General features: G+C 50.5%; 1 protein-coding gene across 1 annotated transcript in view; it reads left to right on the top strand.

Annotated features, from left to right (window-relative positions):
* The window catches only part of LOC132470952 (metabotropic glutamate receptor 4-like), a 62,705-nt gene that overhangs the window by 33,374 nt on the left and 4,028 nt on the right, over positions 1–25,303 (top strand). The window contains exons 5-7 of the mRNA XM_060069915.1: positions 9,425–9,561; positions 11,467–12,402; positions 21,790–22,036. Coding sequence (XP_059925898.1) covers positions 9,425–9,561; positions 11,467–12,402; positions 21,790–22,036 — 1,320 coding nt within the window. The remainder of the gene's footprint in view (positions 1–9,424; positions 9,562–11,466; positions 12,403–21,789; positions 22,037–25,303) is intronic.

The raw sequence follows: 25,303 nt of genomic DNA, 5'->3' as shown, positions 1-25,303 counted from the left end.
CTGAGGTTGAATATTTTCATGAATCACTGTCGGCAACTAAAGCAGTAAAAGTCTGCTTTAGTGATTGAAATTTTCTGCCTGCGCATTAGGGGGTTGTCCACTAAGATAAATCCTATCCCGTTCTCTGTTGGATACTACAGCGTTTTTAGATAAAGCTTGTCATGTATCCCAAAAGTTTTCTTCGGACTTAGTGCGGCTGAATCATCATAAAGCATGCGTGATGAATGCCAAGCGCTACAAAAGCTCCTAAGAGCCGTTGTAATTTACATCAGACTGTGGCTTTCTCCATGGGAGCCAAGTGAAGGTTTTCAGAGCTCTGATCCATGAGAAAACGATTACCTACCACAAAACTCCCACAGAGCTCTTATCCATGATACAGCGGCGATCTATGACATGGCTCTAATCTATGACTGATGTTTTCTACATCTCTAATCCATCACAGATGTTTTTCTATGAGAGCTCTAACCTATGACAGATCTTTTCTATGAGAGCTCTAATCTATGACAGAAGTTTTCTCTTATCTATGACTGATGTTTTCTATGACAGGTCTAATATATGACAGAGCTGTTCTATGACTACTCTATTCTATGAAGGAGGTTTTCTGTGTCAGCTCTAATATATGACAGAGCTACGTTCTACGACTGCTCTAATCTATGGCAGATCTCATAGTTCATCCATGATAGAGCTGTATCCTATGTAAGAGTTCTCATCTATGACATATCTAACATATTACAGTTCTCAAATATATAATAAAGCTTGAGTGTAAGGCGGTAAACATATGATACGCTTTCAGCATTATTGTGGCCAGCTTTCCCAGATATTTGAGCGGTATGGCTTAACAAAGCATTAAAGCTAGCTCATTGTAGGACCACTCAGACTGTGCAACAACACCATTATTCACCATTAAATACAGAGCTAAATATGCATTACCTTGCTGTCTATTAACAACATGGTGACGTAGAACATTGTCAGAAGGCTCAACCTTTTAATCCACTGAGATAATCAATGCAATCAATAAATGCAAAAGAGGACCCGAACATGGCTGCTATGACATCTAATTCCATTAGCGATCACCACAGCAAAGCAGAGCTCACAGGAGACACCCCACAGTGGCAAGGCAGCGACCCCAAAACTTTTAAATTGACTGTGAAAGGGATAAGAAACCCAAACCAAGGTCCCCACTGAAAGAGAAACGACAGGAACAAAACAAAACGATGTAGCAAGTAAACATTTTCGAGCCATGAAGCGGCGGGTGGTTTCCTCAATCACCACTGATGCATGGACGGTTACAAAGGCCACTTTCATGTTTCTCTTCCCGTGGCCGTGGTGACGGTAGCGTTACTCCAGACATCGTTGTATTCAGGTGCCTGTGCTGTTCCAAGGCCGCGTCAAGGCTGATATATTTTCCACTTTTCCTTCCACGAAGTAAAGAGTAAAAATTTACTGTAGCCGTGATCGTTATTCACTGCGTACTTCCAGTCAGTGCTTCAGGGTTTTCTTATAGGCAGGGCTAATTAATACGCACAAGAAGGCATGAGGACGCCGAGAGGCGGCGGGGAACAGCAGTGTTGTGTGAGGCTCTATCGCCTTATTTTTTCCTTTCAGGGTTTGATGAAATTTCGCCATTTTTTGACGGAAACTATTTTAACTCCGGGGGAATTTTCTCTGAGCCAGAGTGGAGTACAGCAGACCCATTTTACACAGGTTGTAGTGTCTGGTACTGCTTTCACTTCCAGAGCAGCGATCTGATCCGGAGCGTTGTTGTCGTATGGCTGTAGCCTCGCTCTGCGGTGGCGTGCTCCATCTTTCCCGTGTTGATTAGCTCCGTTTGGCTGTCGCCTCACTGGAGAGAGGGGGGAGCGAAGCACACGACCGCCCGCAAGGCGTGGGGGCCGGCTCCCGGATACGGGAGCATGTGTTATTATGTTCATCATGACTTCTGCACAGCATCAATATGCATTAGGATGTGCTGCTGCATTCCGATACCACTCAAACACCCGGTAATTACTAGTGTGTATATATATACACCATGAGATAGGACATTATGGATCCCTGGTGGGAGATCACGGAATATGGTAATGCAGAGGTACGCAGTCAGTCTATATCTTGTTATTTTAATTATTTATGCTATTTGCTCGTTTTTTTTCGACGACTTTACACAATTTTAAAGACGAGGTGTGTATCGTAATTGGTCATACATCAGAGCCGGGCTCTGTGATAAGTCACCTCTTGTCACCGTTCCATCTCCTCGGCTGGAAGAAGAACGAAGCCTGCCTCTGCCTCCCCTCTGCACATTAGTTCCCCTAAACCCCCCCCGTCCCCCCCGCCAGTCTGCTGTGCCGCAGCACAGACCCACAAAGCAAACCTGCACACCACCCTCCCATCTGGCCGTTTGTGTTCCTCTGGCTCGCCGAAATCAAACGCCATATTTTCCCCCAGATTGATATTGCGTAATATCTGCAGCAGCAGAAAATAAACGACCCACAAACAGACGAAAGGAGCCCCGCCGATGCGGAACGTTTTTGTAAAGGGTCGAGGCAGCAGCGATGATATCGGAGGAGCTTATCACACAAGAGCCATACGGCTGCGGAGGTGGTGGAGGTGGAGGTGGTGGCGGTGGAGGTTGAGGTGGCGGTGGAGGTGGCAGTGGAGGTGGCGACGGAGCTGGCAGTGGTGGGGGCAGTGGTGGAGGGGGTGGCGGTGGTGGCAGTGGTGGTGGTGGTGGTGGCAGGGATGGTGGGGGTGGCGATGGAGGTAGTGGTGGTGGTGGTGGTGGGGGTGGCGATGGAGGTAGTGGTGGTGGTGGTGGTGGGGGTGGGGGTGGCGATGGAGGTAGTGGTGGTGGTGGTGATGGTGGTGGTGGTGGGGGTGGCGATGGAGGTAGTGGTGGTGGTGGTGGTGGTGGTGGTGGTGGGGGTGGCGATGGAGGTAGTGGTGGTGGTGGTGGTGGTGGCGGGGGTGGCGATGGAGGTAGTGGTGGTGGTGGTGGTGGTGGTGGCGATGGAGGTAGTGGTGGCGGGGGTGGCGATGGAGGTAGTGGTGGTGGTGGTGGTGGTGGTGGTGGTGGTGGTGGTGGTGGTGGCGGGGGTGGCGATGGAGGTAGTAGTGGTGGTGACGGCGGTGGTGGTGACGGTGGTGGTGGTGTTCTGCCCCCACGCTTAAGAGACGTCATCAGTCCCCCGGATTACAACATCTGAACGTCATTGAATACGTTTTTTTGTACGATTACACGCCGGTGATCAGAGGCCTTCTGATTCCTTTTCCTTGAGTCTCCGGTTCCATGCTCTGTGGTCGGTAATGATGATGCTGATTGGCCTGTTCTCCATGGGGGATCAGGAGCCGAGAGGGCTTTGATAGAGCTTCGACTCCCACTGAGGACATGGGTAGGCCTGTTAGGGATCCACTGTCTAACCCCTCCTTAACTTAATGACAATGTTCTCAGTGTATTCACTTTCTAAGCCTAAATCGGGTCCTCATCTTAAGTACATGGGTCTTAAGAGTATTCAGTCTAACCCTATACCTTGTCCTTATCTTAAGTACATGGGTCTGTAGGGTATTCACTGTTTAACCCTATACCTACACCTTACCTTAAGTACATGGGTCTTAAGAGCATTCCCTGTCTCACACCATACCTGGTTCTTATCTTAAGTACATGGGCATTAAGAGTATTCCCTGTCACACCACACCTGGTCCTTATCTTAAAGGTTGGGTATGGGATTTGCGAAACGCCAGATTTTGAAAATAAACAACTCAAATGGTCCTACCCCCTCTCCTTCAACGCTGACTCTGACTCCACCCATTCCAAGTACATGGACGCGCAATCATGCACGAGCGCGAACAAAGATGCGCGAGAGCGAGCCGCTATCTAGGTTGGAGTTTAGGGTTGTCTTCTAGTGCTAGGTCCAAATGTGGATTAGCTAGTTAGCTAGCTCCAGTAGCTACCGCAGGATAACAACAAACAGAAGCTTGCTCTTGGTCACGAGCTTTGAGTACGTGCACAAAGGGGTCACGCGTGGGGAGCGGGGGGAGGGGGAGTGCAGTATGACCGTTTGATTGACGTACTTACCGTCCAATGCCACTCGGTGGTTCTGGAAATCATTGGCTGGAGTTTTTCAAACCCTGCCCGTACCACAGATGATTGACTTGTTTAATTTTCATGTCCGTACTTCTAACTCAGTGGCTGTAAGTGGGTTATGATAAGGATTTCAAGTAATTTTGCAAAAATGGCCAAAAAAGAGAATTCCATACCCAACCTTTAAGTACATGGGTACTAAGGGTATTCCCTGTCTCACGCCATACCTGGTCCTTATCTTAAGTACATGGGTATTAAGGGTATTCCCTGTGTGCGGCTTCAGTTTAAAGTGTCTGTTAAGTGAGGAACCCCGCCCCTCTGGGGCTTGCTAGTTACTGATGCCGGAGGGCAGACGATCTGTGGGCTCGCCCCGCTAAACGGGGAGGCTGTGTTGTCACGGCGATCAGGCCTGTGGGTGTTAATTATGGGGGAGGTGAACTACCAAGCCAAGCTGTGTTAGCACCTCGGGTTAGCTCGGTGGTTCATCCGAGTGGATTAATGACCGCACGCGATCAATGACCAATCATGCAACTCTTTATTGCGTGTGTGTGTGTGTGTGTGTGTGTGTCTGTGTCAGGTTGTGTGCTCGTGTGTGTGTGCGTGCGTCCGTGTGCATGTACGGGTACATGTCTAGGGGAATGTGTTGTTCGGGCATGCATGCCTGTGAGTGCGGTGTCTGGTGAAGATGTGGAGCTATAAGACAGAGCGAATGCAAATGCTACGCTAACACATTTTGGCGAGGGACGCGGCGCTAGTATTGCGGCTAGTAAACGTAGCAGTTTGCAGTGTGGTTAGCTGGTAGCGATAGCGTACCGCTGCAGACAGAGTTCTCCCCAGGGAGCTCATTAGGCCTCTGACTAGCCAAGTTGCTATTAAAACAAGCCGTCTGCGCCACATGACAGCTCGAAGTCCTCATCGGCCGCTGAGGCCTTGACCGGCCTGGCGTATCACACACACACACACACACACACACACACACACACACACACACACACACACACACACACACACACACACACACACACACACACACACACACACACACACACACACACACACACACTCGCACACACACATACAGAAATGCACACATACACACAGATACAAACATTTTCTTAGATGCACACACACACACACACGGAAATACAAACATGCTCACACACACACACACACACACACAAACACACATTCCCACAAATGTACACACGCACACGCACACACACACACAGCCAACAATGAACAGCGCCTTAGAACCACCACTGAGGGTAAATATGTTAAAACCCTGGACTCCTCCTCTGCTCCTCTGCCCTCAAGAATCCTTTCTTCATGAGAGAGAGAGAGAGAGAGAGAGAGAGAGAGAGAGAGAGAGAGAGAGAGGGAGAGGGAGAGGGAGAGGGAGCGAGAAATAAAGAGGTATATAGGGAGAGAGAAAGAGGGAGAGACATAAATAGAGTTACAGTCTCTCTTTTTCATAGGGAGATAGCGAGGACGAGAGAACGATATGGATCGAGAAAGAAAGCGAGAGATTTTATGGATATTCATATTCCCTCTAGAGATTGAATACATCTATATTACCGTTTCAGCCAGATAAAGGCTAGACATGTATGAACAAAGCTTGATCGAATGAACTGCGATGAACTGGAGAAGTTCAGCATGTGGTGTCAGAACACCTGGATGAAATATCCACAAACCTCCCACCCACAGGTTCTGTGGGTGGAGGGAGAGCACACATATAACTCAAAGCCCTCTCAGAGATAGGAGGACTCAATCGACGCAAGGAGTGGACATGGTGCTGGGGTCAGGGGCTTTATTCCCTGCCAAAGTTCTGGGTTTGAGAGGAGAGCACAAATATAACACAAAGCCCTCAGATATAGGAGGGCTTGATCGGTCGGGCGCTTTATTCCCAGCCAAAGGGAATGAAGTATGCATACAAACAACCACACACATACACACTCACTCCCAACCACATCCACGTGCACAGACACATCACTTACACATACATATACACACATACACACACACACACAAACATATACACATACACAGACACAAACATGTACAGACATACACACACACATAAACACACACAAACATACACACACATACACGTACAGACAACCACACACGCATAGACTCATGCATAAAAACACACATACTTACACATGCATACACATGCAGACACATACGGTAAATACACATACACAGACACACACATACACAAACATACACACACTGCACATGGCTCACATATTTAATGGCAGAAGGAATATGATCTTCAGTAAATACTCAGCGAGAGAGAGAGAGAGAGAGAGAGAGAGAGAGAGAGAGAGAGAGAGAGCGCAAGAGAGAGAGAGAGAGAGAGAGAGAGAGAGAGAGAGAGAGAGAGAGAGAGAGCGCAAGAGAGAGAGAGAGCGAGAGAGAGAGAGAGAGAGAGAGAGGCGAAGGAAGTGGTTAGAGGTGCCACATGCACACTCATACACACACAAACACAAACATATACACACATACAAATACACACACATGGACACAAACATTGCTTCTCCGCCTTGTGACGGTGTTTTGGTACAGAGTGGATCAGCGCGAGGTGTGAACCGGTAACGCGTCGACCCACAGCCCGGCTCATCGCTCGCTGTGGATTAGCGCCGCGCGTCTCCTGCTCACACAAAGAGCAGGAGAGCCATCAGCAGAAATACAGAGAGAGCAGCGACCCGCTATGTCCAATAGAGTCACTCTGAGCGGCTGCTGGGGCTGCACAGGGGCGCCATGTGGCTCAGGAGGTGGAGCGGGTTGGCTGGTAACCGGAAGGTTGCTAGTTTCAATCCCCGGGTTCCGAACTAGCGTCCGGTTGCCGAGGTGTCCCTGAGCGAGACGCCTCGCAGTAACTGCTCCCGACGGGATGGCTGTCGCCTGGCATGGTTGACTCATCGGTGGGTTGATGTGTGCATGAATGGGTAATGTAGTGCAATGGCTCTTTGAGTGGCCGCTGGATAGCAAAGCGCCGTATAAATGCACGTATAGTGCAGTCCATTTGCCATTTGATAATATAACGCAGGCACGGCAGATAAACCATCATTTAAGGATGACGATGAGTAAATTACAAAACAAAGTAAAAAAATCTTAAAATATATATATATATATTAAATATTGTCATAATTACCAACGGGAATTTGTACCCACGAGTTGTAACAGCAAACAGCCATTTGTTTTAATCCAACAGTGCGAGAGCGCTGAATTAATGCTTGGATGTGATGAATGTGTAGCCGCGTCCTAGCACCACAGTGCAGATAAGAAGAGCATTGTGGGCGCGGTCCCACGGTGTGCTGAGCGTGCAGGAAGTGAACAAGAGGCCCGTGCCTCTTGATAGCGAACCAACACCTTGTAGTGCCAACGTCTGACTGGCGTTCACTTTTAATTAGCCAGATACCTCCTGTGCGGCTGTCGCGCGACACACCGTCGAAGTTTGGATTTGTGTAACACAGGGAAGGTAAATGGATGTTGTTGATCAGATAACGCTCTGTTACACACGAGTGTACCTCGTACGGTAGGATTGCAGAATACACTGCAGCGGTGAAACTTCCCTCCTGCGTGCGATGGTAGTGAGCCGAGAACGTGGATGCAGTGGAAATGTAAAGGTGTTGTAAATGTTGAATGGTGAGTGGACTGCAATTATATGACACTTTTCTAACCAGTGGCAACTCAAAGCACCGTACCATATTCACCCGTTCATGAATAGATTCAGTGGTGATAACCATGCAAGCCGAAAGCCAGCTTTTCAGGAGCAGTCAGGGTGAGGTGTCATGCTCAGGGACACCTCGACACTCAGCTAGGAGGAGCCGGGGATCGGACTAGCAACCTCCGGTTACAAGCCAACCTGCTCTACGTCCTGAGCCCCAAGCCCCAGAGTGGGCCGAAGAATGAGCGACATTCACAAACATCTCACATTCAAAATGAACCAACTGGTTTAGTCATCATGGTCGTATGGGAAGGGGCTTTACTGGCAACGCTGAGGTGGGCAAATGTACCGGGTGTGTGAGTGTCAAACCCAATGGAAAGAACTCAATGAATCTGGACTCGTTTTCACACCAATTTCCTGGGGTATAAAAGTATAATATTCACATTTCGAGTACATTTGGAAAGTTAAGCCAAAAAAGTTAAACCTGTCTATGCCTGGAATCCAGAGAACCCAAAGAAAATCATTTGCTAAGAATTACTGTAGTGATGGTGTTCATAAGGTGCAGCAGTGGCACCTGTGCAAGGAGTTTAAATAAGTACTCAACTAAATACATAGCTCAACTGCAATGCAAATCAAACACCTGCTAAATATTATCAATCTCATATTCATTTTCGTTTTCATTTCCATTAAGGGCATTTTGCAGACGCTTTTATCCAAAGCGACTTACAATACGTATATTTGTCAGAAGAAGGAGAAACAATATATCGCTGTTGGTACAGTAAGGATGTCCATAGAACCAAGTGCCAAGCACTAACTATCGCTAGGTTAACCCATTCCCCGTATACAACAAAGATAGCTAGGATAAGACGCTACACCATGCTAGTTACTATTTTTAAGTGCAAGAATGTTCAATCCACAATAAGTGCGTACATTAAGTGCCAGGACGTACAACATACAATATGGACTGTTGACTTTAAGGGTCAGTCACAATGGACTGTTGACTGTGTGGGTCAGTAACAATGGGCTATTGACTGTGTGGGTCGGTAACGTTGGACTGTTGACTGTGTGGGTCGGTAACGTTGGACTGTTGACTGTCTAGGTCGGTAACGTTGGACTGTTGACTGTGTGGGTCGGTAACGTTGGACTGTTGACTGTCTAGGTCGGTAACGTTGGACTGTTGACTGTCTAGGTCGGTAACGTTGGACTGTTGACTGTGTGGGTCGGTAACGTTGGACTGTTGACTGTGTGGGTCGGTAACGTTGGACTGTTGACTGTGTAGGTCAGTAACGTTGGACTGTTGACTGTGTGGGTCGGTAACGTTGGACTGTTGACTGTGTGGGTCGGTAACGTTGGACTGTTGACTGTGTGGGTCGGTAACGTTGGACTGTTGACTGTGTGGGTCGGTAACGTTGGACTGTTGACTGTGTGGGTCGGTAACGTTGGACTGTTGACTGTGTGGGTCGGTAACGTTGGACTGTTGACTGTCTAGGTCGGTAACGTTGGACTGTTGACTGTGTGGGTCGGTAACGTTGGACTGTTGACTGTGTGGGTCGGTAACGTTGGACTGTTGACTGTGTGGGTCGGTAACGTTGGACTGTTGACTGTGTGGGTCGGTAACGTTGGACTGTTGACTGTGTGGGTCGGTAACGTTGGACTGTTGACTGTTGTGTCCTTGGTAGGCATCGCCGGGAACCCGGTCCTGTTCAACGAGAACGGGGACGCCCCGGGCCGCTACGAGATCTACCAGTACCAGATCAGGAACCGGACCGCTGAGTACAAGATCATCGGCCACTGGACCGACCAGCTGCACCTTAACGTGAGACCGACACCACACACACACACACACACACACACACACACACACACACACACACACAGTCACACATACACCCCCCCTGCACAACACACAGACACACATGAACACCCGCGGACATGCACGCATACAGACACAGTAAACACAGTACACACAGTTCCCGTAGACGCACACACACACTCCTGTGGAACATACACACACAGACACACCCACATGCACACACTCACACTCAATACACACACACACTCCTGCAGAACTCACAAATACGCACACACACACACACTCATGCTGCATACACAAACCGCCGTAGTACACACCCTCCCTTAATACCGCAGTACACATGAATGCACACACACTCACTCCCACGGCAAACACACAAACAAACAAACAACTCCTACCGTACACGTACACGCACACACTCCCAAAGTCCACGTACACACACTCCCCCGTAGTAAACCCACACAAACCCACCACAGCTTCCCCCACCACCGCCCCCTTCCACCCAGGGCATTCAGCGCTCCGACGTGCTGCCGGTGATGGAGTGTTTGCCAGGGGAATCCGGCTGCTTGTCGGGAGCTCTGCAGCTGTGTTTGCGTGTAATTCCTCCCCAGAGCCTTTGTCCCCCCCCTGCTCAGCCCCGTCTCCTTCAAAAGGTGTAAACACACACAGGGTGCGTTTGAATGACGAACCGGGGCTGGCTCAGAGGAGCAGAGCAGCCAAGCCCGGACTTAACGACAGACAGACACTTCAGACGCTGTCACTTACTTTAAAAACTGGAACTCAAACTATTTTTCTTGGCAAGAGGATAAAATTAATAACGTAATGGAAGGGAATAACAATGAATTACATTAAGGGTTTCGAAATCACAAATCACGCTTTTTGGCAAATAACTTGCCTGGGGCGGCGGGGAGGAAGAAGAACACAGTGTTGACTGACTACAGTCTGCTTTAGGGCGCCCAGCGCTGTCTGTTCCCTTTGTCCCCGATAGCTTCCTTAGGTAAGCTACTTCTATGGCTTTCCTTTCTTTCGCCTGTAAAGCTGCTTTAAGTTAATTAGCAGCCTTTGAGCTCTTAATTGAATGGAAAGGCGAAGACAAACAGCTTTGAGTTGGGAATGCACCTTTGAAAGCAAACATAACATTAAGTCTGACGCTTTTTAACGACACAAAGACAAGTTTATCTCCCGTGGCAGACTCCGGGGGAATATTTCTCAACCCAAACCGAAGGCTTTTGTGCTTTTTCACTGTTACGTTAATCTCGAGGCAATAGCACGGTCGTGTATTTAGAGCCAACGCTACGTGGGACCAGACAAATATTTATCACACAATAATACTATCAACATCAGCAGTATCGAGAATGACATCAAGAGCTCAAAAGCTTTGTGTGTCAACAAGGGCGGTAACTCCGATGTTAATTTGTCGGGTTTGTATACGGTTTGTATACGATTCAATATATTATATTTTCTCATTCGTATTCTGGAGATAACACTGGACAGGAAAAACAAACAAACTCTTTTCCAAACCATCATCGGCTCATTGCTATTCCCCTGCTGTCTCCAGCCAGAGGGCTGTTATTCAGACGGAGGTTTCTCTCCGTCCATCTCCCTCCGTCTCCCAACCTCCCCCCCGGATCCCCCCGTCTCCCCCGGTCTCCAAACCTCCCCCATGATCCCCCCAGTCTCCCCCGGTCTCCAAACCTCCCCCCGTCTCCCCCGGTCTCCAAACCTCCCCCATGATCCCTCTCGTCTCCCCCGGTCTCCAAACCTCCCCCATGATCCCTCTCGTCTCCCCCGTCTCTGCCCTCCGTCTCCCCCGGTCTCCAAACCTCCCTCTGATGCCTCTCGTCGTCCCCCGGTCTCCAAACCTCCCTCTGATCCTCTCCCCCTCTCCCCCCCCTGTCTCCCCCCCAGGTGCGCACCATGCAGTGGCCGGGCGGCGTGCGCCGGGTGCCCTCCTCCATCTGCAGCCAGGCCTGCAAGGCGGGCGAGCGCAAGAAGACGGTGAAGGGCATCCCGTGCTGCTGGCACTGCGAGCGCTGCGACGGCTACCAGTACCAGGCCGACACCTTCAGCTGCAAGATGTGCCGCTTTGACCTGCGGCCCAACGCCAACCACACGGGCTGCGACGCCATCCCCATCGTGAAGCTGGAGTGGAGCTCCCCCTGGGCCGTCATCCCCGTGCTCATCGCCGTGGCGGGCATCAGCGCCACGCTCTTCGTGGTGGTCACCTTCGTGCGCTACAACGACACGCCCATCGTCAAGGCGTCGGGGCGGGAGCTGAGCTACGTGCTGCTGACGGGGATCTTCCTGTGCTACGCCAACACCTTCCTGATGATCTCCACGCCCGACGTGGGCGTGTGCTCCATGCGGCGGATCTTCCTGGGCCTGGGCATGAGCATCAGCTACGCGGCGCTGCTCACCAAGACCAACCGCATCTACCGCATCTTCGAGCAGGGCGGCGTGTCGGTGAGCGCGCCGCGCCTCATCTCGCCCGCCTCCCAGCTGGTCATCACCTTCGCCCTGGCGGCGGTGCAGCTGCTGGGCGTGTGCATCTGGTTCGGCGTGGACCCGTCGCAGGCCGTCATCGACTACGAGGACCAGCGCACGTCCAACCCGCTGATGGCGCGCGGCGTGCTGAAGTGCGACATCTCGGACCTGTCGCTCATCTGCCTGCTGGGCTACAGCATGCTGCTGATGGTCACGTGCACGGTGTACGCCATCAAGACCCGAGGCGTGCCCGAGACCTTCAACGAGGCCAAGCCCATCGGCTTCACCATGTACACCACCTGCATCATCTGGCTGGCCTTCATCCCCATCTTCTTCGGCACCTCGCAGTCCACCGAGAAGGTAGGGCCCACTACCTTCGGGTCACTCCCCCCCTCCCTCCCAGCACCCTCCCCTGCTGCCTTTGTGTGTGTTTGTGTGTGGGTGTGTGTGCCACATGGGTCAGTGTGTCTGTGTGCCTATGTGTGTTTGTGTGCCATTGTGTGCGTGTGTTTGTGTGTGTGTGAGCATGTGTGGATGTCTGTGTGTGTGTCTGTTTGTGTCTGTTGGTGCATGTGTGTTTGTGTCTGTGTGTGTGTGTGTGTGTGTGTGTGCGTGCATTTGTGTGTGTGTGTGTGTGTGTGTGCGTCGTTTTCCTCTCACTTGTTTTTTGTCTCCACTTTGTGTTTGTTTTGCTATTTTTCCAACCGCAGACAGTAAACTAACAGCAAATCCACGTCCAATCATCCTTGGAAAGGAGTGTTCTGTATCGTCTCCCTTCCTTGATTATCTCCCTCAACCTGTCTGGGTTAATTCTCCTTCTCCCCCCCCCCCCCCCCCCCCCCACCCCCAGGTTGTTTTTCTTATCCTGGTTCGTCTTTTGTTGTTCAAATGGTTTTCTTTAGAGGCTCTCCTCTCTCCTACTCTCCTCCTCTCAGCAGCCCGGCGACGTTGGAGGAGTAGGGGGGCCGGGGGGGTGTGGGGGGACCTTGATTATAAAACAAACAAGCACGCTTCTGTGAGAGGCATTTCAAATGAAGATGAGCCTCTGCCTGGATATAAGACACTTCAGCGAATTACATTTTTCCCTTTCCCGTAAAGTTACGATTGGTTTTTGGTTTAATTTAATTTAGTTTTTTTTTACCGTCCTCGCTCCTTCCGACGAAGAGACCGCTTCAAAGACATCGAGTTTAAGAGGAACTTTTTATTCTCCGTAAAATAAATGAATTTCTGGGTGTTACCGGGGTTTGACCCTGCTTTATCTCCTGCCACAGACAACCTCGTAAACAAGCAACACAATCTTACCACTCGGATATTTCTCTTGAAAGACGCACGCCACGACAAATTAGGGCCGATCCCGCGGGAGCTGTTTACACCACGAGCAGCTTTCCCTCTCTTCTCCCTCCCGTGTCAAATCAATGTGTCTGCCGTCTGCCACAGCCATGTCTGAGATCCAGCCCAGAGAGACAGAGACGGGCGCGCAGGGCGGGGGAATCGGGGGTCAAACGAGGTCCAGACACAGGGGTCATGAGTGTCCGACGTTAGGCTCAGCACTCGGGCCCGGCCGCCCGTGACAGCGGTACGGTGAGAGGGGGGGGGGGGCAGCTCAAGCCCCCAGGTTGAGAGATTGTCTTTTTGGCCGGTTGTTTGCTGTGTCACAGGAGAGGACACACCAGTCAACGGGAAGAAAAGCCGAATCCTGGCATGAACACTATCGGCTGTGCCAGAACCAGCCCGACAGATGCAACAAATTAATCCTCACCTCCTTCCCACAGGGATTTGTGAAGACAATGCATCAAAATGTTGGCCTGAAAGTCTGCTCTTTGATAGTCTCCCTTTGTTGGAGATGTTTTTCCGCGCGAGGGAGTGTGTACAATTGTGTCATTCTCGGCAGTCCAAAAAAAAAGCCTTTGACGAATGGACTGTGCTGCGGAAAGTTTGAGGGCGGCTGTGAATCCAAAATGGATTCCTCCTGAGCCGTACAGGATACGTTTTACAACCCCAGTAACGGCTCCGGTTATTTCTGTGTTGCCATTATCAGTATGCATAGATTTAAAATACATTTGATATCGGCACTCCTGTTAAGTTAGGTCTTAGGGCCAGGGTTTATGACTCCCTGTTTGAAGGATATGGGACTGAAGTCCAAAGTCTGTAGCATACTTGTAGGTATCTTCGAGCAGGATGCTCCAACCTTTCACCTGCTCCTTAATGACATGCGAGTAGCGAAACAGAGGAGAGATATTGTCATGGTATCAGAGGAAGATGAAGTGGCCCTTCACTGCCTGCAGGCTGCGGAGTGTGACGAGACTGATCAGAGTCTGCAAGACCGCGACGCAATCCAGCAAAACAATAATTGCGAAGGGTGAGGCCGGCTGAAATCGAAGTCTGTTTGGACTGATGGACGCGACCCGGGGGTCGAGGCAAACAGCGACAACGAGGAGGAACTCTCGAGTGGTTCATCGTTCTGTTTTCATCGCCCCAGCTCCCGGTCGGCTTTGTCCTGCTTTTCTCGGCGTAACTGATCGCAGCCAATCAATGCAGCTTGGCTAAAAGGTAACAAAGCAGCCAATTACCACTTTGTTTCTGGAGCCTGATCCAAAACCAATTTGTGCTCCCACCAGGCTGGCGAGAACACAGCGGGGGGGGGGGTTTGTGCATCCAATTGCTTTGCCAGAATTACCTGTTAACAAACTCATTGGCGCCACCGGGGCTTTGCTTGGGCAAACGCATTATCCGAAGTGTAGACCTCATCCTAACATGATGTGGATGATATCTGACGGCAGGATGCAACACGATTGATGTCACAAGTTATATAATAAACGATTCAACAGTTAATATAGTAGTCCTGCATTTCCATCCAGGGATTAATACTGGTTTATCTTATCTGAGTACGTTTTCAAAGATAAGATATCGTTGTATTATTATTTTTTGGTTATTTTGGTTATTAGTTATTTGAATCAAAAGGTGTGCAGGTTTAGTACTTTGATCTCAAGAGTTGGTAGGTCAAGTAGTTTCAATCAAGAGTTGGTAGGTTTTGTAGTTTGTTGTTTAAATCCCGAGGTGTAGAAGGGCGGCGCAGGTCCTCTGACACCTGTGTTAACGCTATCATTGGTTTGATTAGAACAACGTTTGTCCCGCAAGCTTGTTCTCAACTGATGGAATGCTTGTGTTGTTGTAGTTTGTAGCGGCTGGTGTTTTACCAAGCGTGTGATGCGTACCTGTGCGTACGTCACACATGCCTTTGGGTTGAGTACTAAGGTGTCACTTTTTTACCTCCAGCTGAAAGGTTGTGAGTTGGATCCCTCATACATGCAGCCTAGCCTGTAGGCATCTTTGAGCAAGATGACTAAACCTTCCTCCTAAATAAGGACCTAGTTATACAAAATTTACATTTGCGTTTACATTTAGGGCATGTAGCAGACGTTTTTATCCAAAGCGACTTACAGTAAGTACATTTGTCAGAAGAAAGAGAAATATCATATCGCTGTCACTACTGTAAGGATGTTCATAGAACCAAGTAAAGTGCCAAGCTCTAACAAAATAGTATTAAAGGGTAAGTCACTTTGGACGAGACTGCTAAATGGCTTAATACACAACATAAACGTGTTGTGTAACACAGGTGTGCCAACACAGAATATATGTAAATAAATGTGTTGCATGTAAATACTAATCCAAACACCAAGTAAACAAACTCTAGTCAATATCTCCCCACATACACACACCATCCAAATGTATGTTCTCCTCCCTTACTTGTGAGGTCATTTCACATTCATATCACATTCCTGCTCAGTTTGAGTCCCATGCTAATATCCTGTCCTGCCTGTAAATACAGCCTAATGGAGGAGTACGATGCTTCACATTCTCTATTTCACGTCTCTGAGCGGCAGAAACCACCACTCTCACAGCCGTCTTTGTTTCAGTATTCCATATCCTGCCTTGGAAGATGAAAGAGGATGTTAATACGGAGCAGAGATTAAAATTCCCTCTTTACTGTTGTTTCAGAAAGGGTCATCCATTGTCTGGCCTCAGAATAGTAAAGTAGCTGTATGGAAAGGTTGCTGTTGTCTTACTTCAAATACAGAATTAACAATCTTCAATATGTATTTTCCCTCTCTGTCTCTCGCAGAGTTGGGGCTGCATGTGACGTAGGAGGTAGAGCGGGTTGGCTGGTAACCGGAAGGTTGCTAGTTCGATCCCCGGCTCCTCCTAGCGTCTGAGTGTCGAGGTGTCCCTGAGCAAGACGCCTCACCCTGACTGCTCCCGACGAGCTGGCTGTCGCCTTGCGTGGCTGACACCGCCGTCAGTGTCTGAATGGGTGAATGTTAGGCAATATTGTAAAGCGCTTTGAGGGTCCACTGGTTAGAAAGGCGCTGTATAATTGCAGTCCTCATAGATGTACTCAGCCCTTGTTAATTAAGATTTCCCCCGGAAGCAAAACCAACTGTAGACACAAACAGCTGGTAGAGGAGCTGACGTCTAATCAGGGGGACATTCGAGGGTCCGCCTTCAGCACGGGGAGGAGGGACATCAAACAGGAGCAGGAAGTGGAGGAAGCTCTCCTCGGTGGTGGGCGACGTGCGGCTCTCATGTGAAGTCCTTTCTTCTCGGCTCCGGCGCCTAATCACGCCTGAACACAACACAGACTCCCCACCAACACCCCCCGACCGAACGGGTCTGCGACACGACGCAGAGTTCCAAGCGCTCAGGTGCTTTCATCAGAGTCGCCGATTCAGCCTTAAGTTCTGTCGCCGTTTTTTTTCCCCCCTTTCGTTGCGTTTTTTTCCGGCGTTCCTCCAGCTTGTCATTAAAAAAACCGAGGCGGTAAACGACAACAAAAGCCGCAGGTGCGGCGGCGGGAAGAGGGACGAGGTAATTGTGTGGAACAGAGACAGACTCTCTGAGCGGTTGCGTAAACAGCGCTCTCCGTCTGAAAGGAAGGAGCGTGTGGGAGGGGGGGGCGTGCTGATCACGGGCCTACTGTACATGGCAGGCCCACAAAGCCTCCAGCAAACCGGAGGCGACACCACGCCCCCCCCACGCCCCCCCCCACGATTAAACGCTCCACTACCCCTGGGTCGCCCCTGTTGCCCGCTGCCTGCCTGTGTGTGTGTGTGTGTGTCTGTGTGTTTTTTTGTGTGCGTGTACATGCGTGTGTGCACGTGTGTGTGTGTGTATGTGTGTGTGTGTGTGTGTGTGTGTGTCTGTGTGTGCAAAAGTGTGTGTCTTTGTACCTTGTGTGCCACTGTGTCTGTGTCTGTGGCGGGCATGTGCGCGTGTCTGCGCGTGTCTGTGTGTGTCACGTGTGTGCGTGTCTGTGTCTGTGTGTGTGTTTGTGTATCTGTGCGTGCGCTCGCTTCGTTGCTACCCTTTACTCGCAGGTTCCCGGCAGTGCGGACAGTCACGCATTTGTCATCCGGTGTCAGAACAAATGTGACCAATGCCAGGGGAGACTCTCCCTCCATCATTCACAATGAAGAGGGGGGTGGGGGTGGTGGGGGTGGTGGGGGTGGGGGCGGTCGGGGACATATGATGTGATACGCGGAGCTTGAACGGCCTGGTTTGATGCCAGCCCCAGTAGATGGATGTCACACCTGTCGGAGCTGCAGGACGGTGTGATGGGTGAGAGAGGGGGGAGATGGGGGAGGTAGGGGAGGCGGCGGTGGGGGGGGGGGGGGGAGTGACGAGCCACCCAACCCTAAAGCCGGTCTCCCCCTCCCCCGAGGGACCAGCTCAACCCAGCCACACACGAGGGGGCTCCGGAGTACGGGGTTATGAATGGGGCCGATCAAACGGCCGGTTCTGGTGGGGTCCTCTCCTCAGAGACCCCCCATCAGTCCTGGGTCAACGCTCCGGGTGCCAGGAGAGCACCTGCGGAGGTTCCCGGGAGACCTCAGCGCACGGTGAATAGCCGGAGAGCGGAGGACGTCACGCGTGGAGCTGAGGCACAGCGGGCCATCCTTCTCCCCCGCGGCTTTGCTATCCCCCCCCCCCCCCCCCCCACGATCCGTCTCTACAGAGACGGAGACAAAGCGATGACTCAGAGCGTCTCAGACCCGCCTCTCTCGCTCTCTCTCTCTTTCTTTTTTTCCCCGCTCAGTGACTCATAGCGTCGTTCGCATTCTTCTTCTTCTCTTTCAATGTTTTCTCGATTTCTCTCTTTTATTGTTGTCTTTGCTATTCCTTTCTTTCCCTTCCTCCTCCCTCCCGCCACCCAGAGACAAACGTTGACGCGAGGTGAGACATGGGCACGACCACACGCACGTCTCTGTAGAGATACAGAGTGTAGACACTGTTAGCGTGCATATAGCGTGTATTAGCACCAACGTGAACACACAGACCATGTGGTTCACGTCGTTCTGGTGTCCGGCGGTTTAAGCTGAGCACCGCTGGCTGAAGTCTTCGTCCTGCAGCACAGCGACCCTCTCGGCCAACTACGGGGACCTCTGGCCTCTCTGTAGGGAAGAGAACAGAGCTTAGAGGCCGGCCAGCCAACCGCCCGCCTCCATGAATCCCATCCCCTTCAGGGCCTCGCTCTGTTTGTCCCTCAAGGCTCCCGTCGGGTTATCGGTTGAATGAAGAGGCGCTTATAGGCGGACCGTGAGCATAAGGCTTCCAGTGGACTGCGGTCCCCCGGGGTGCATAACGATGGCCTCGCTAACCCCCAGAGTGGGAGCCTCGCAACGGCTTCGTTTTGAGACCCGGTGATCCATGGAGATCCGTCCACGTGGGAAGTGGCCTTTCTTTACATTGACCCCCCCCCCGCGTATCGGCCTGACACGATCCCATTGGCTCTCAGGCCTCTCCTTGGGCTGCTGGTGAGTCTCCCGGGGCCTCCCGCCTTGGCGGAGCGTCGGCCACTCATCTCGCTGCATGAACTGCGTCGGCTCGCCGTTCATTAGCAGCCGCGCGGCGTCCGCCCGCTCCATCATCTGAAGCCCGGCCTGCGGCTCTCGGCTGATGACTGCGCTGAGGAACGGCAGAGAGATACACGCCTTGCCTTTCTCTCTAAGATCCTCTTTATGGGCTGATCGGGCACAAAGCGATCAGGAGGGAGAGGATTAATAAGGCGGTGACAGTTAACGGCAGCCAGTCAACGGCAGTCAGTCAAACAGCAGTCAGTTAAAGCCAGTCAGTCAACAAAAGGCTGTCAACATCAGTCAGTAAAAAGCAGCCAGCCAACGGCAGTCAGTCAATAACAGTCAGTCTACAGCATTCAATAAAAAGCAGTCAGTCGACAGCAGCCAGTCAATAGTCTGTCCACAGCAGTCAGTCCACAGCAGTCAGTAAAAAGCAGTCAGTCGACAGCAGCCAGTCAAAAGTCTGTCAAACAGCAGCTAGTCAACCAAGTCCATCAACAGCATCCAGTCCAAAAAAGTAATTCAACAGCAGTCAGTCAACTGCTGTTGACTGACTGCAGGTTCATTCAGTGAGAGACACCCATCGTTGCAAAAGCATCTAATCATTTCAAGTAAAGAAAACGATAATTTCAAAGTCAATATGTTGGATGTCAAATGGCCTGTGGTGATTGGTTGAATCCCTGAATCGACTCCTTCATGCCTTCACTGGTCCATCAGCCATATTGTCGTCCACATCAAGGGGTGCAGAATTCTGTCCTGGGGCGGCAGACGTTTCTCCATCCTTGTTATTTTGCACTCATTGTGCCAACAGTTTGAATGGGGAGTCAGTGATCCGAGCCCAGAGCGTCTCCTATAGCTGGGAGGGGTCGGCACAGCTGTCCCTCCCTCCATCCATCTCCCCCTCGCCCCCCAGCCCCCAACCCAGGCCCTGCTACGAGACCTGGGGGGGATGAGGTACGCCCCAGCACAGAGGAGGAGGGGGAGGGTGCAATGATGAAAACAAATAGCAAATAGAGTCCTGCCTCTCAGGCGGGGGGTCACCCCCTTAGGGGAGGGGAGGGGAGGGCAGGAACTAGATATCAGCAGGGAGTCTGCAAGGGATGGAGACAGTAAAGGGGAGAGAGAGAGAGAGAGAGAGAGAGAGAGAGAGAGAGAGAGAGAGAGAGAGAGAGAGGGAGACAGAGACAGAGACAGAGAGAGAGAGAGAGAGAGGGAGACAGAGGGAGGGGGAGAGGGAGACAGAGAGAGAGAGAGAGAGAGAGAGAGAGAGAGAGAGAGAGAGAGAGAAGTTATTGGTTATCGGGCTCGTTCCGGAACCCCCTACAGTCCTTGCAGGGCGGGTCTCCTCGGCCCGTCTCATTCCTGGTTTGGGTGGTTGGTGGGGGCGCGAGGGTCAGGGCTCGGGCGCATTCCAATCAGAAGGTATCTGCAGTTCCTCCCCCCCCCCCCTGTCGTGGGTCAGCCAAACAGGAAGTCCAGCGAGGAACACCAGTTCCGCCGTTCCACTCGGTGCAGCCGTCCGTCCGCTTTGTGTTGATTGGTCGGATGATTTAAAATGGAGCCGGCGTGTTGGGGGCCGAGGGGGCTGCTCCCCGGGACCCGGCCCTGCTCCCTGGATCAGAGGGGCCGGTCGTCACGGCTGGAAGTCACACCTTTATGGGGTTGTTGTGGTCTCGAGTTCAACGGCCGGTATCAAATTTGTGTTGCGGTTAACTCTATGGCCACATGAAAACCGGCGCCACGGAGATATTAAACAAACAAGGCCTGGCTCCGAACGCCGAGAGCGACGCTGGGATGGTTGCTCCGGAATATAATTTTAGCGGCGTCGTATATTCCGATCTTTGCGCCCGGGCGTTTCCATGGGAGTAAGCCTCCTCCCTACAGCAGCCGACCACCGGACGGGTCGTTGCGTCCGCTAATTAGAACGAGCCGCAGCAGATGTCCGTGTTTTACGGCGGCCTCTCGCTCGCCCACACGGGGAACACACGAACATCGCAAGAATCATAATGGTCGCACGAGCTTGAAGAAACACACCAGATAACGTTGTAGGCCTACACATCGCGGGAAGCAACGCAACAACAGAGCAAGAATCATCAGGGCACACGAGGGTCAGAACACACTTAACAGCACACTAAACAACGCACCCAAGAATAATAAGGGTCACACAAGGGCCAAAACACACTACACATTGTTGTACACATCACGGGAAACACACAAGAAGCGCAAGAATCAAGAGGGTCACACGAGTGTCAAAACACACTACACAGTTTTGTGCACATCATAACAACGCACACAAGAATAATAAGCTTGCCCGTGGCCATTTAATAAGCTTGCCCTCTGCCACTTTTGTATAGATTAAAAATAATTCAAACCTAAATCCAACTGTATACAGAATCTGTGGTTGAGAACCTCCTCGAGACGAGTAAATGCTTCATTCAGTTGAGACTTGTTGCTTTGTGTGACATTTGTTGGTGCGTCCTTAACCCGCGACCTCACACCCCCCCCCCGCCGAAACCCCCCCTCCCACCACCCCGGTCCCCATTATTTTTCAAACCAGTGTCAAAACATAAACACATCCTTGATTAAAAGTGACCGACGTGCTCTCTCTGACTGTGTGTGTGTTCTGTGTGTGTGTGTGTGTGTTTGTTCTCTGTGTGTGTTTGTTCTGTGTGTGTGTGTGTGTTCTCTCTGTGTGTGTGTGTGTGTGTGTGTGTGTGTGTGTGTGTGTGTGTGTTTGTTCTGTGTGTGCGTGTGTGTTCTCTCTGTGTGTGTGTGTGTGTTCTCTCTGTGTGTGTGTGTGTGTGTGTGTGTGTGTGTGTGTGTGTGTGTGTGTGTGTGTGTGTGTGTGTGTGTGTGTGTGTGTGTGTGTGTGTGTGCTCGTGTCCCCCCCCAGATGTACATCCAGACCACCACGCTGACCATCTCGGTGAGCCTGAGTGCCTCGGTGTCCCTGGGCCTGCTCTACATGCCCAAGGTGTACGTGGTCCTGCTGCACCCGGAGCAGAACGTGCCCAAGCGCACCCGCAGCCTGAAGGCCGTGGTCACCGCCGCCACCATGTCCAACAAGTTCAACCCCAAGGCCAGCCTGAGGCCCAACGGCGAGGCCAAGACCGAGCTCTGCGAGAGCCTGGACTCACAAAGTAAGGGCTCTGGGTCACTGAGGCTAGACTCACAAAGTAAGGGCTCTGGGTCACTGAGGCTTGACTCACAAACTAAGGGCTCTGGGTCACCTCCTTAGCCTCGATTCACAAAGTAAGGGCTCTGGGTCACTTCAGGGGTCTGGACTCACAAAGTAAGGGCTCTGGGTCACTGAGGCTAGACTCACAAAGTAAAGGGCTCTGGGTCACTGAGTCTCGACTCACAAACTAAGCAGTCTGGGTCGATTCAGGGGTCTGGCCTCACAAAGTAAGGGTTCTGGTCTTTAGTTCCTGGGTGAGTCTTTGTGAGTCCAGACTCACAAAGACTCACTTCCTGATTCTGGACTCACAAAGTAAGGGTTCTTGGTTCACTCAGTGAGTCTGCACTCACTGAGTGTTGCACCCGGTTTATTTCATCTCATATGTGTGGACTCAAAAAGTTGGAGTTGTGTTTGTTTGTTTTATTTCATATGTAAAATAAGAAAGATAAGAAAGTAGAGCAGAAGTGTAACACTTATCCTCCACCGCCGCCCCAGAGCTTCAAGTTATTTATTTTCCTTGCGGCATCTTAATAAGCTCACCACCAAAGTGGTGTACATGAACGTTTTACTTAAGTTATAGTAAAAATAACAATTTGCATTTAAATAGGGCTTCTCAGGCCATTTTGCATAGTGAGTGTTGAGGGCGGGATTTTATGAAGATAGCAGATTTAACAGCCAACCAGGTTGGAGCATCTGGGGCTGAACAGCCAATGAGAGAGCAGCTTGGTTGAACAGCCAATGATAGAGCAGCTGGGGTTCAATGAGGAAAACCCCGGTCTGAGGAGCAAAGAGGAGAAGGGCCAGATGTCTGATAGTCCTCACTTATGATTTGTACTTCCAGCTCAGCACATCACAACAACAACAAACAAACACTACAAATTGCTTCGCTAACGCAGGGGCAGAGAGAGAAAGAGTACATGTGCAAAATCATTAGTTATTAGCCAACGTACACCAGGGTATTTAACACTCGAGTGGTTTTAGGAAATGAAACGCTATCCTTCATTCGGTGGTCGTATTTTCCAGCCGGAGAGGATCTATTGGACGAGCTCCACACGATTTATTAAACGAATACTTCTGCAACACTAGTTTTGAAAAAAGACTTAGCGTCTGGAAACTGTGCTTCATATATCCATTCCGATTATTTTAACACATAACGGGATATACATCACGGTCATTACACTTCAGACTCCTTTCTTCCAGCTCCCCTTTATCATTATTATTAGTCTCTCTCTCTCTCTCTCTCTCTCTCTCTCTCTCTCTCTCTCTCTCTCTCTCTCTCTCTCTCTCTCTCTCTCTCTCTCTCTCTCTCTCTCTCTCTCTCTCTCTCTCTCTCTCTCTCTCTCTCTCTCTCTCCCCCCCCCTACTCCCTACTCTCCCCCTCGTTTCCAAACCACAACAATCCACGAGCAAACACGTCTTCATCCCTCACCAAACAAAGCTGTGTTTTAATCCCGGTTCGGATAAACACCCTGTCTAAGACTGTAGAGAGTGAGAGACAGACTCACTCGGAGGAAACACAGGACTCTGCATCCCATCCCGTCAGCGGAATAAAGCGACTGACGCGCTGCGCTGCAGCACGTGCATTCTCAGCGCTCTGACAGACGCAGGTGTCCTCAGGCGTCTGTCTACCGAGACGGCCCCGCCTGCTCCTGGACTGTCGTTCTAATGACGGCTGCCTACAGCCCGACCGGCTCAGCAGCTTCTGCAGGCGCTGCCCTAACGAAGCTGGACCTCCCGAGAAGTCTCAGTCCGGCTGCTGGGTTAGTTGTGGACGGAGAAATGATCATTGAGGAGGAGAAAACGTATATCTGAGGCCTGAGGTGGTTTGGATCTTCCACTCCCCGCCGGAAGGTTCCAGGTTCGATCCCGGATGTCTTTCATTTTTAGACATCCTAAAGCCCTTCTCCTTTTGCACTTTTGGCGGGCACCACGTCAAACCAAGATCGGCGTCGATCTTTTTTTGGCGTTTCCTTTTCCAGTTCAAACGCGCCGAGTAGCGCCAAATGGAACAAACAAAATGATCACGGATCGAGCTGTGAACTCTAGCCAGGCTCTGCGTGCATGGCAGGGCGGCTCAGGCACAATAGCACACGTTATGAAACCGGGAGAGGGTCGAACTTGTGTGCGACTCATGGATGGAGCCTCTCAAGGGGCCTACCTGCCTCCAGGCGAGCTGCATTGACGTCAGTCTGCTGGCAGTTGGAAGCGAGAAGTTATGAAGGAATATATATTTATATATAACGTGCGTTCTTATGTCTGAGACTAATCGCCATTCACTCAGAGCCTGGCTATAGTTCATAACAGCTTTGTTATTGTTCGTCTGCTCCCATAACTATTCCGGCCTGGTTAAAGAGGAGAATGAAGGTTTAGAAAGAATCACAAAGCGGTCATTCTAGTTTGACGTAATCGTTTGCATAACAAAAAAGCTGGTTCAAAATTAAGGTTTTTGTTCAGATTCGTCTTGTTCCAAAGGCTGAACAATAGTTCCCACTATTGGATCGCTGATACTGATATTCATCTTGTTTTGTTTCCTCATATCAAGGACATCATGAGGCAATCTATGAAATATGTGAGAAACATTGTCCAATGTTTGAACAGGAACAATACAAAATAATCGGCCTCAATCTCAATAATAATGAGCTGCTGAGATTAGGAGAGGGAATATTTAAAGTCAAACTAAAATTCATCGTCACGGATGTAATTGGGTGCGTTCCTTCTGTCTCAAACAAACATGACTAATCCTTAAACCAATCACATTTCACCACGGGGTATATTACGACTCAATGCAATAAGTTGTTGTGTAATCGACGAAAGACACTTGCGTCATCACGTAAAATCAGAGGGGAGTCCTGTTCAGTCATGGAGATGCAAATCCAGCCGATCAGGCCTGAGGTGCTGAGCCAATCAAAGCCATCCATACGGCGAGGTTCCAGTGGAGAACAGGGCCAAAGACCAGTGAAATGAGATCTTCTGGTCAATTCCCTGATCTCGATTCACTGGTGAATCGGACAGCAATGCATGCTTAATGACCGAATGGTAAATATCATTGTTGTCAGTGCCGCCGCTCCCATAACGCGCACTACGCGCTGCGCGTAGGGCCTCAAGTCCTGAGGGCCCCCCCAAAAAAAATAAAATAAAAATAAATAAAAAATTCTTACTTGTATACTTCTGGTTTTAAGTTTGTATTTATGGATAACTATTTAATTTAAAAGATTTTGGACATTCCAAT

The sequence above is a fragment of the Gadus macrocephalus genome, chromosome 13 (genome assembly GCF_031168955.1).
Source record: "Gadus macrocephalus chromosome 13, ASM3116895v1".
NCBI classification, from domain to species: Eukaryota; Metazoa; Chordata; class Actinopteri; order Gadiformes; family Gadidae; genus Gadus; species Gadus macrocephalus.
This window is presented reverse-complemented; position numbering and strand designations above follow the sequence as displayed.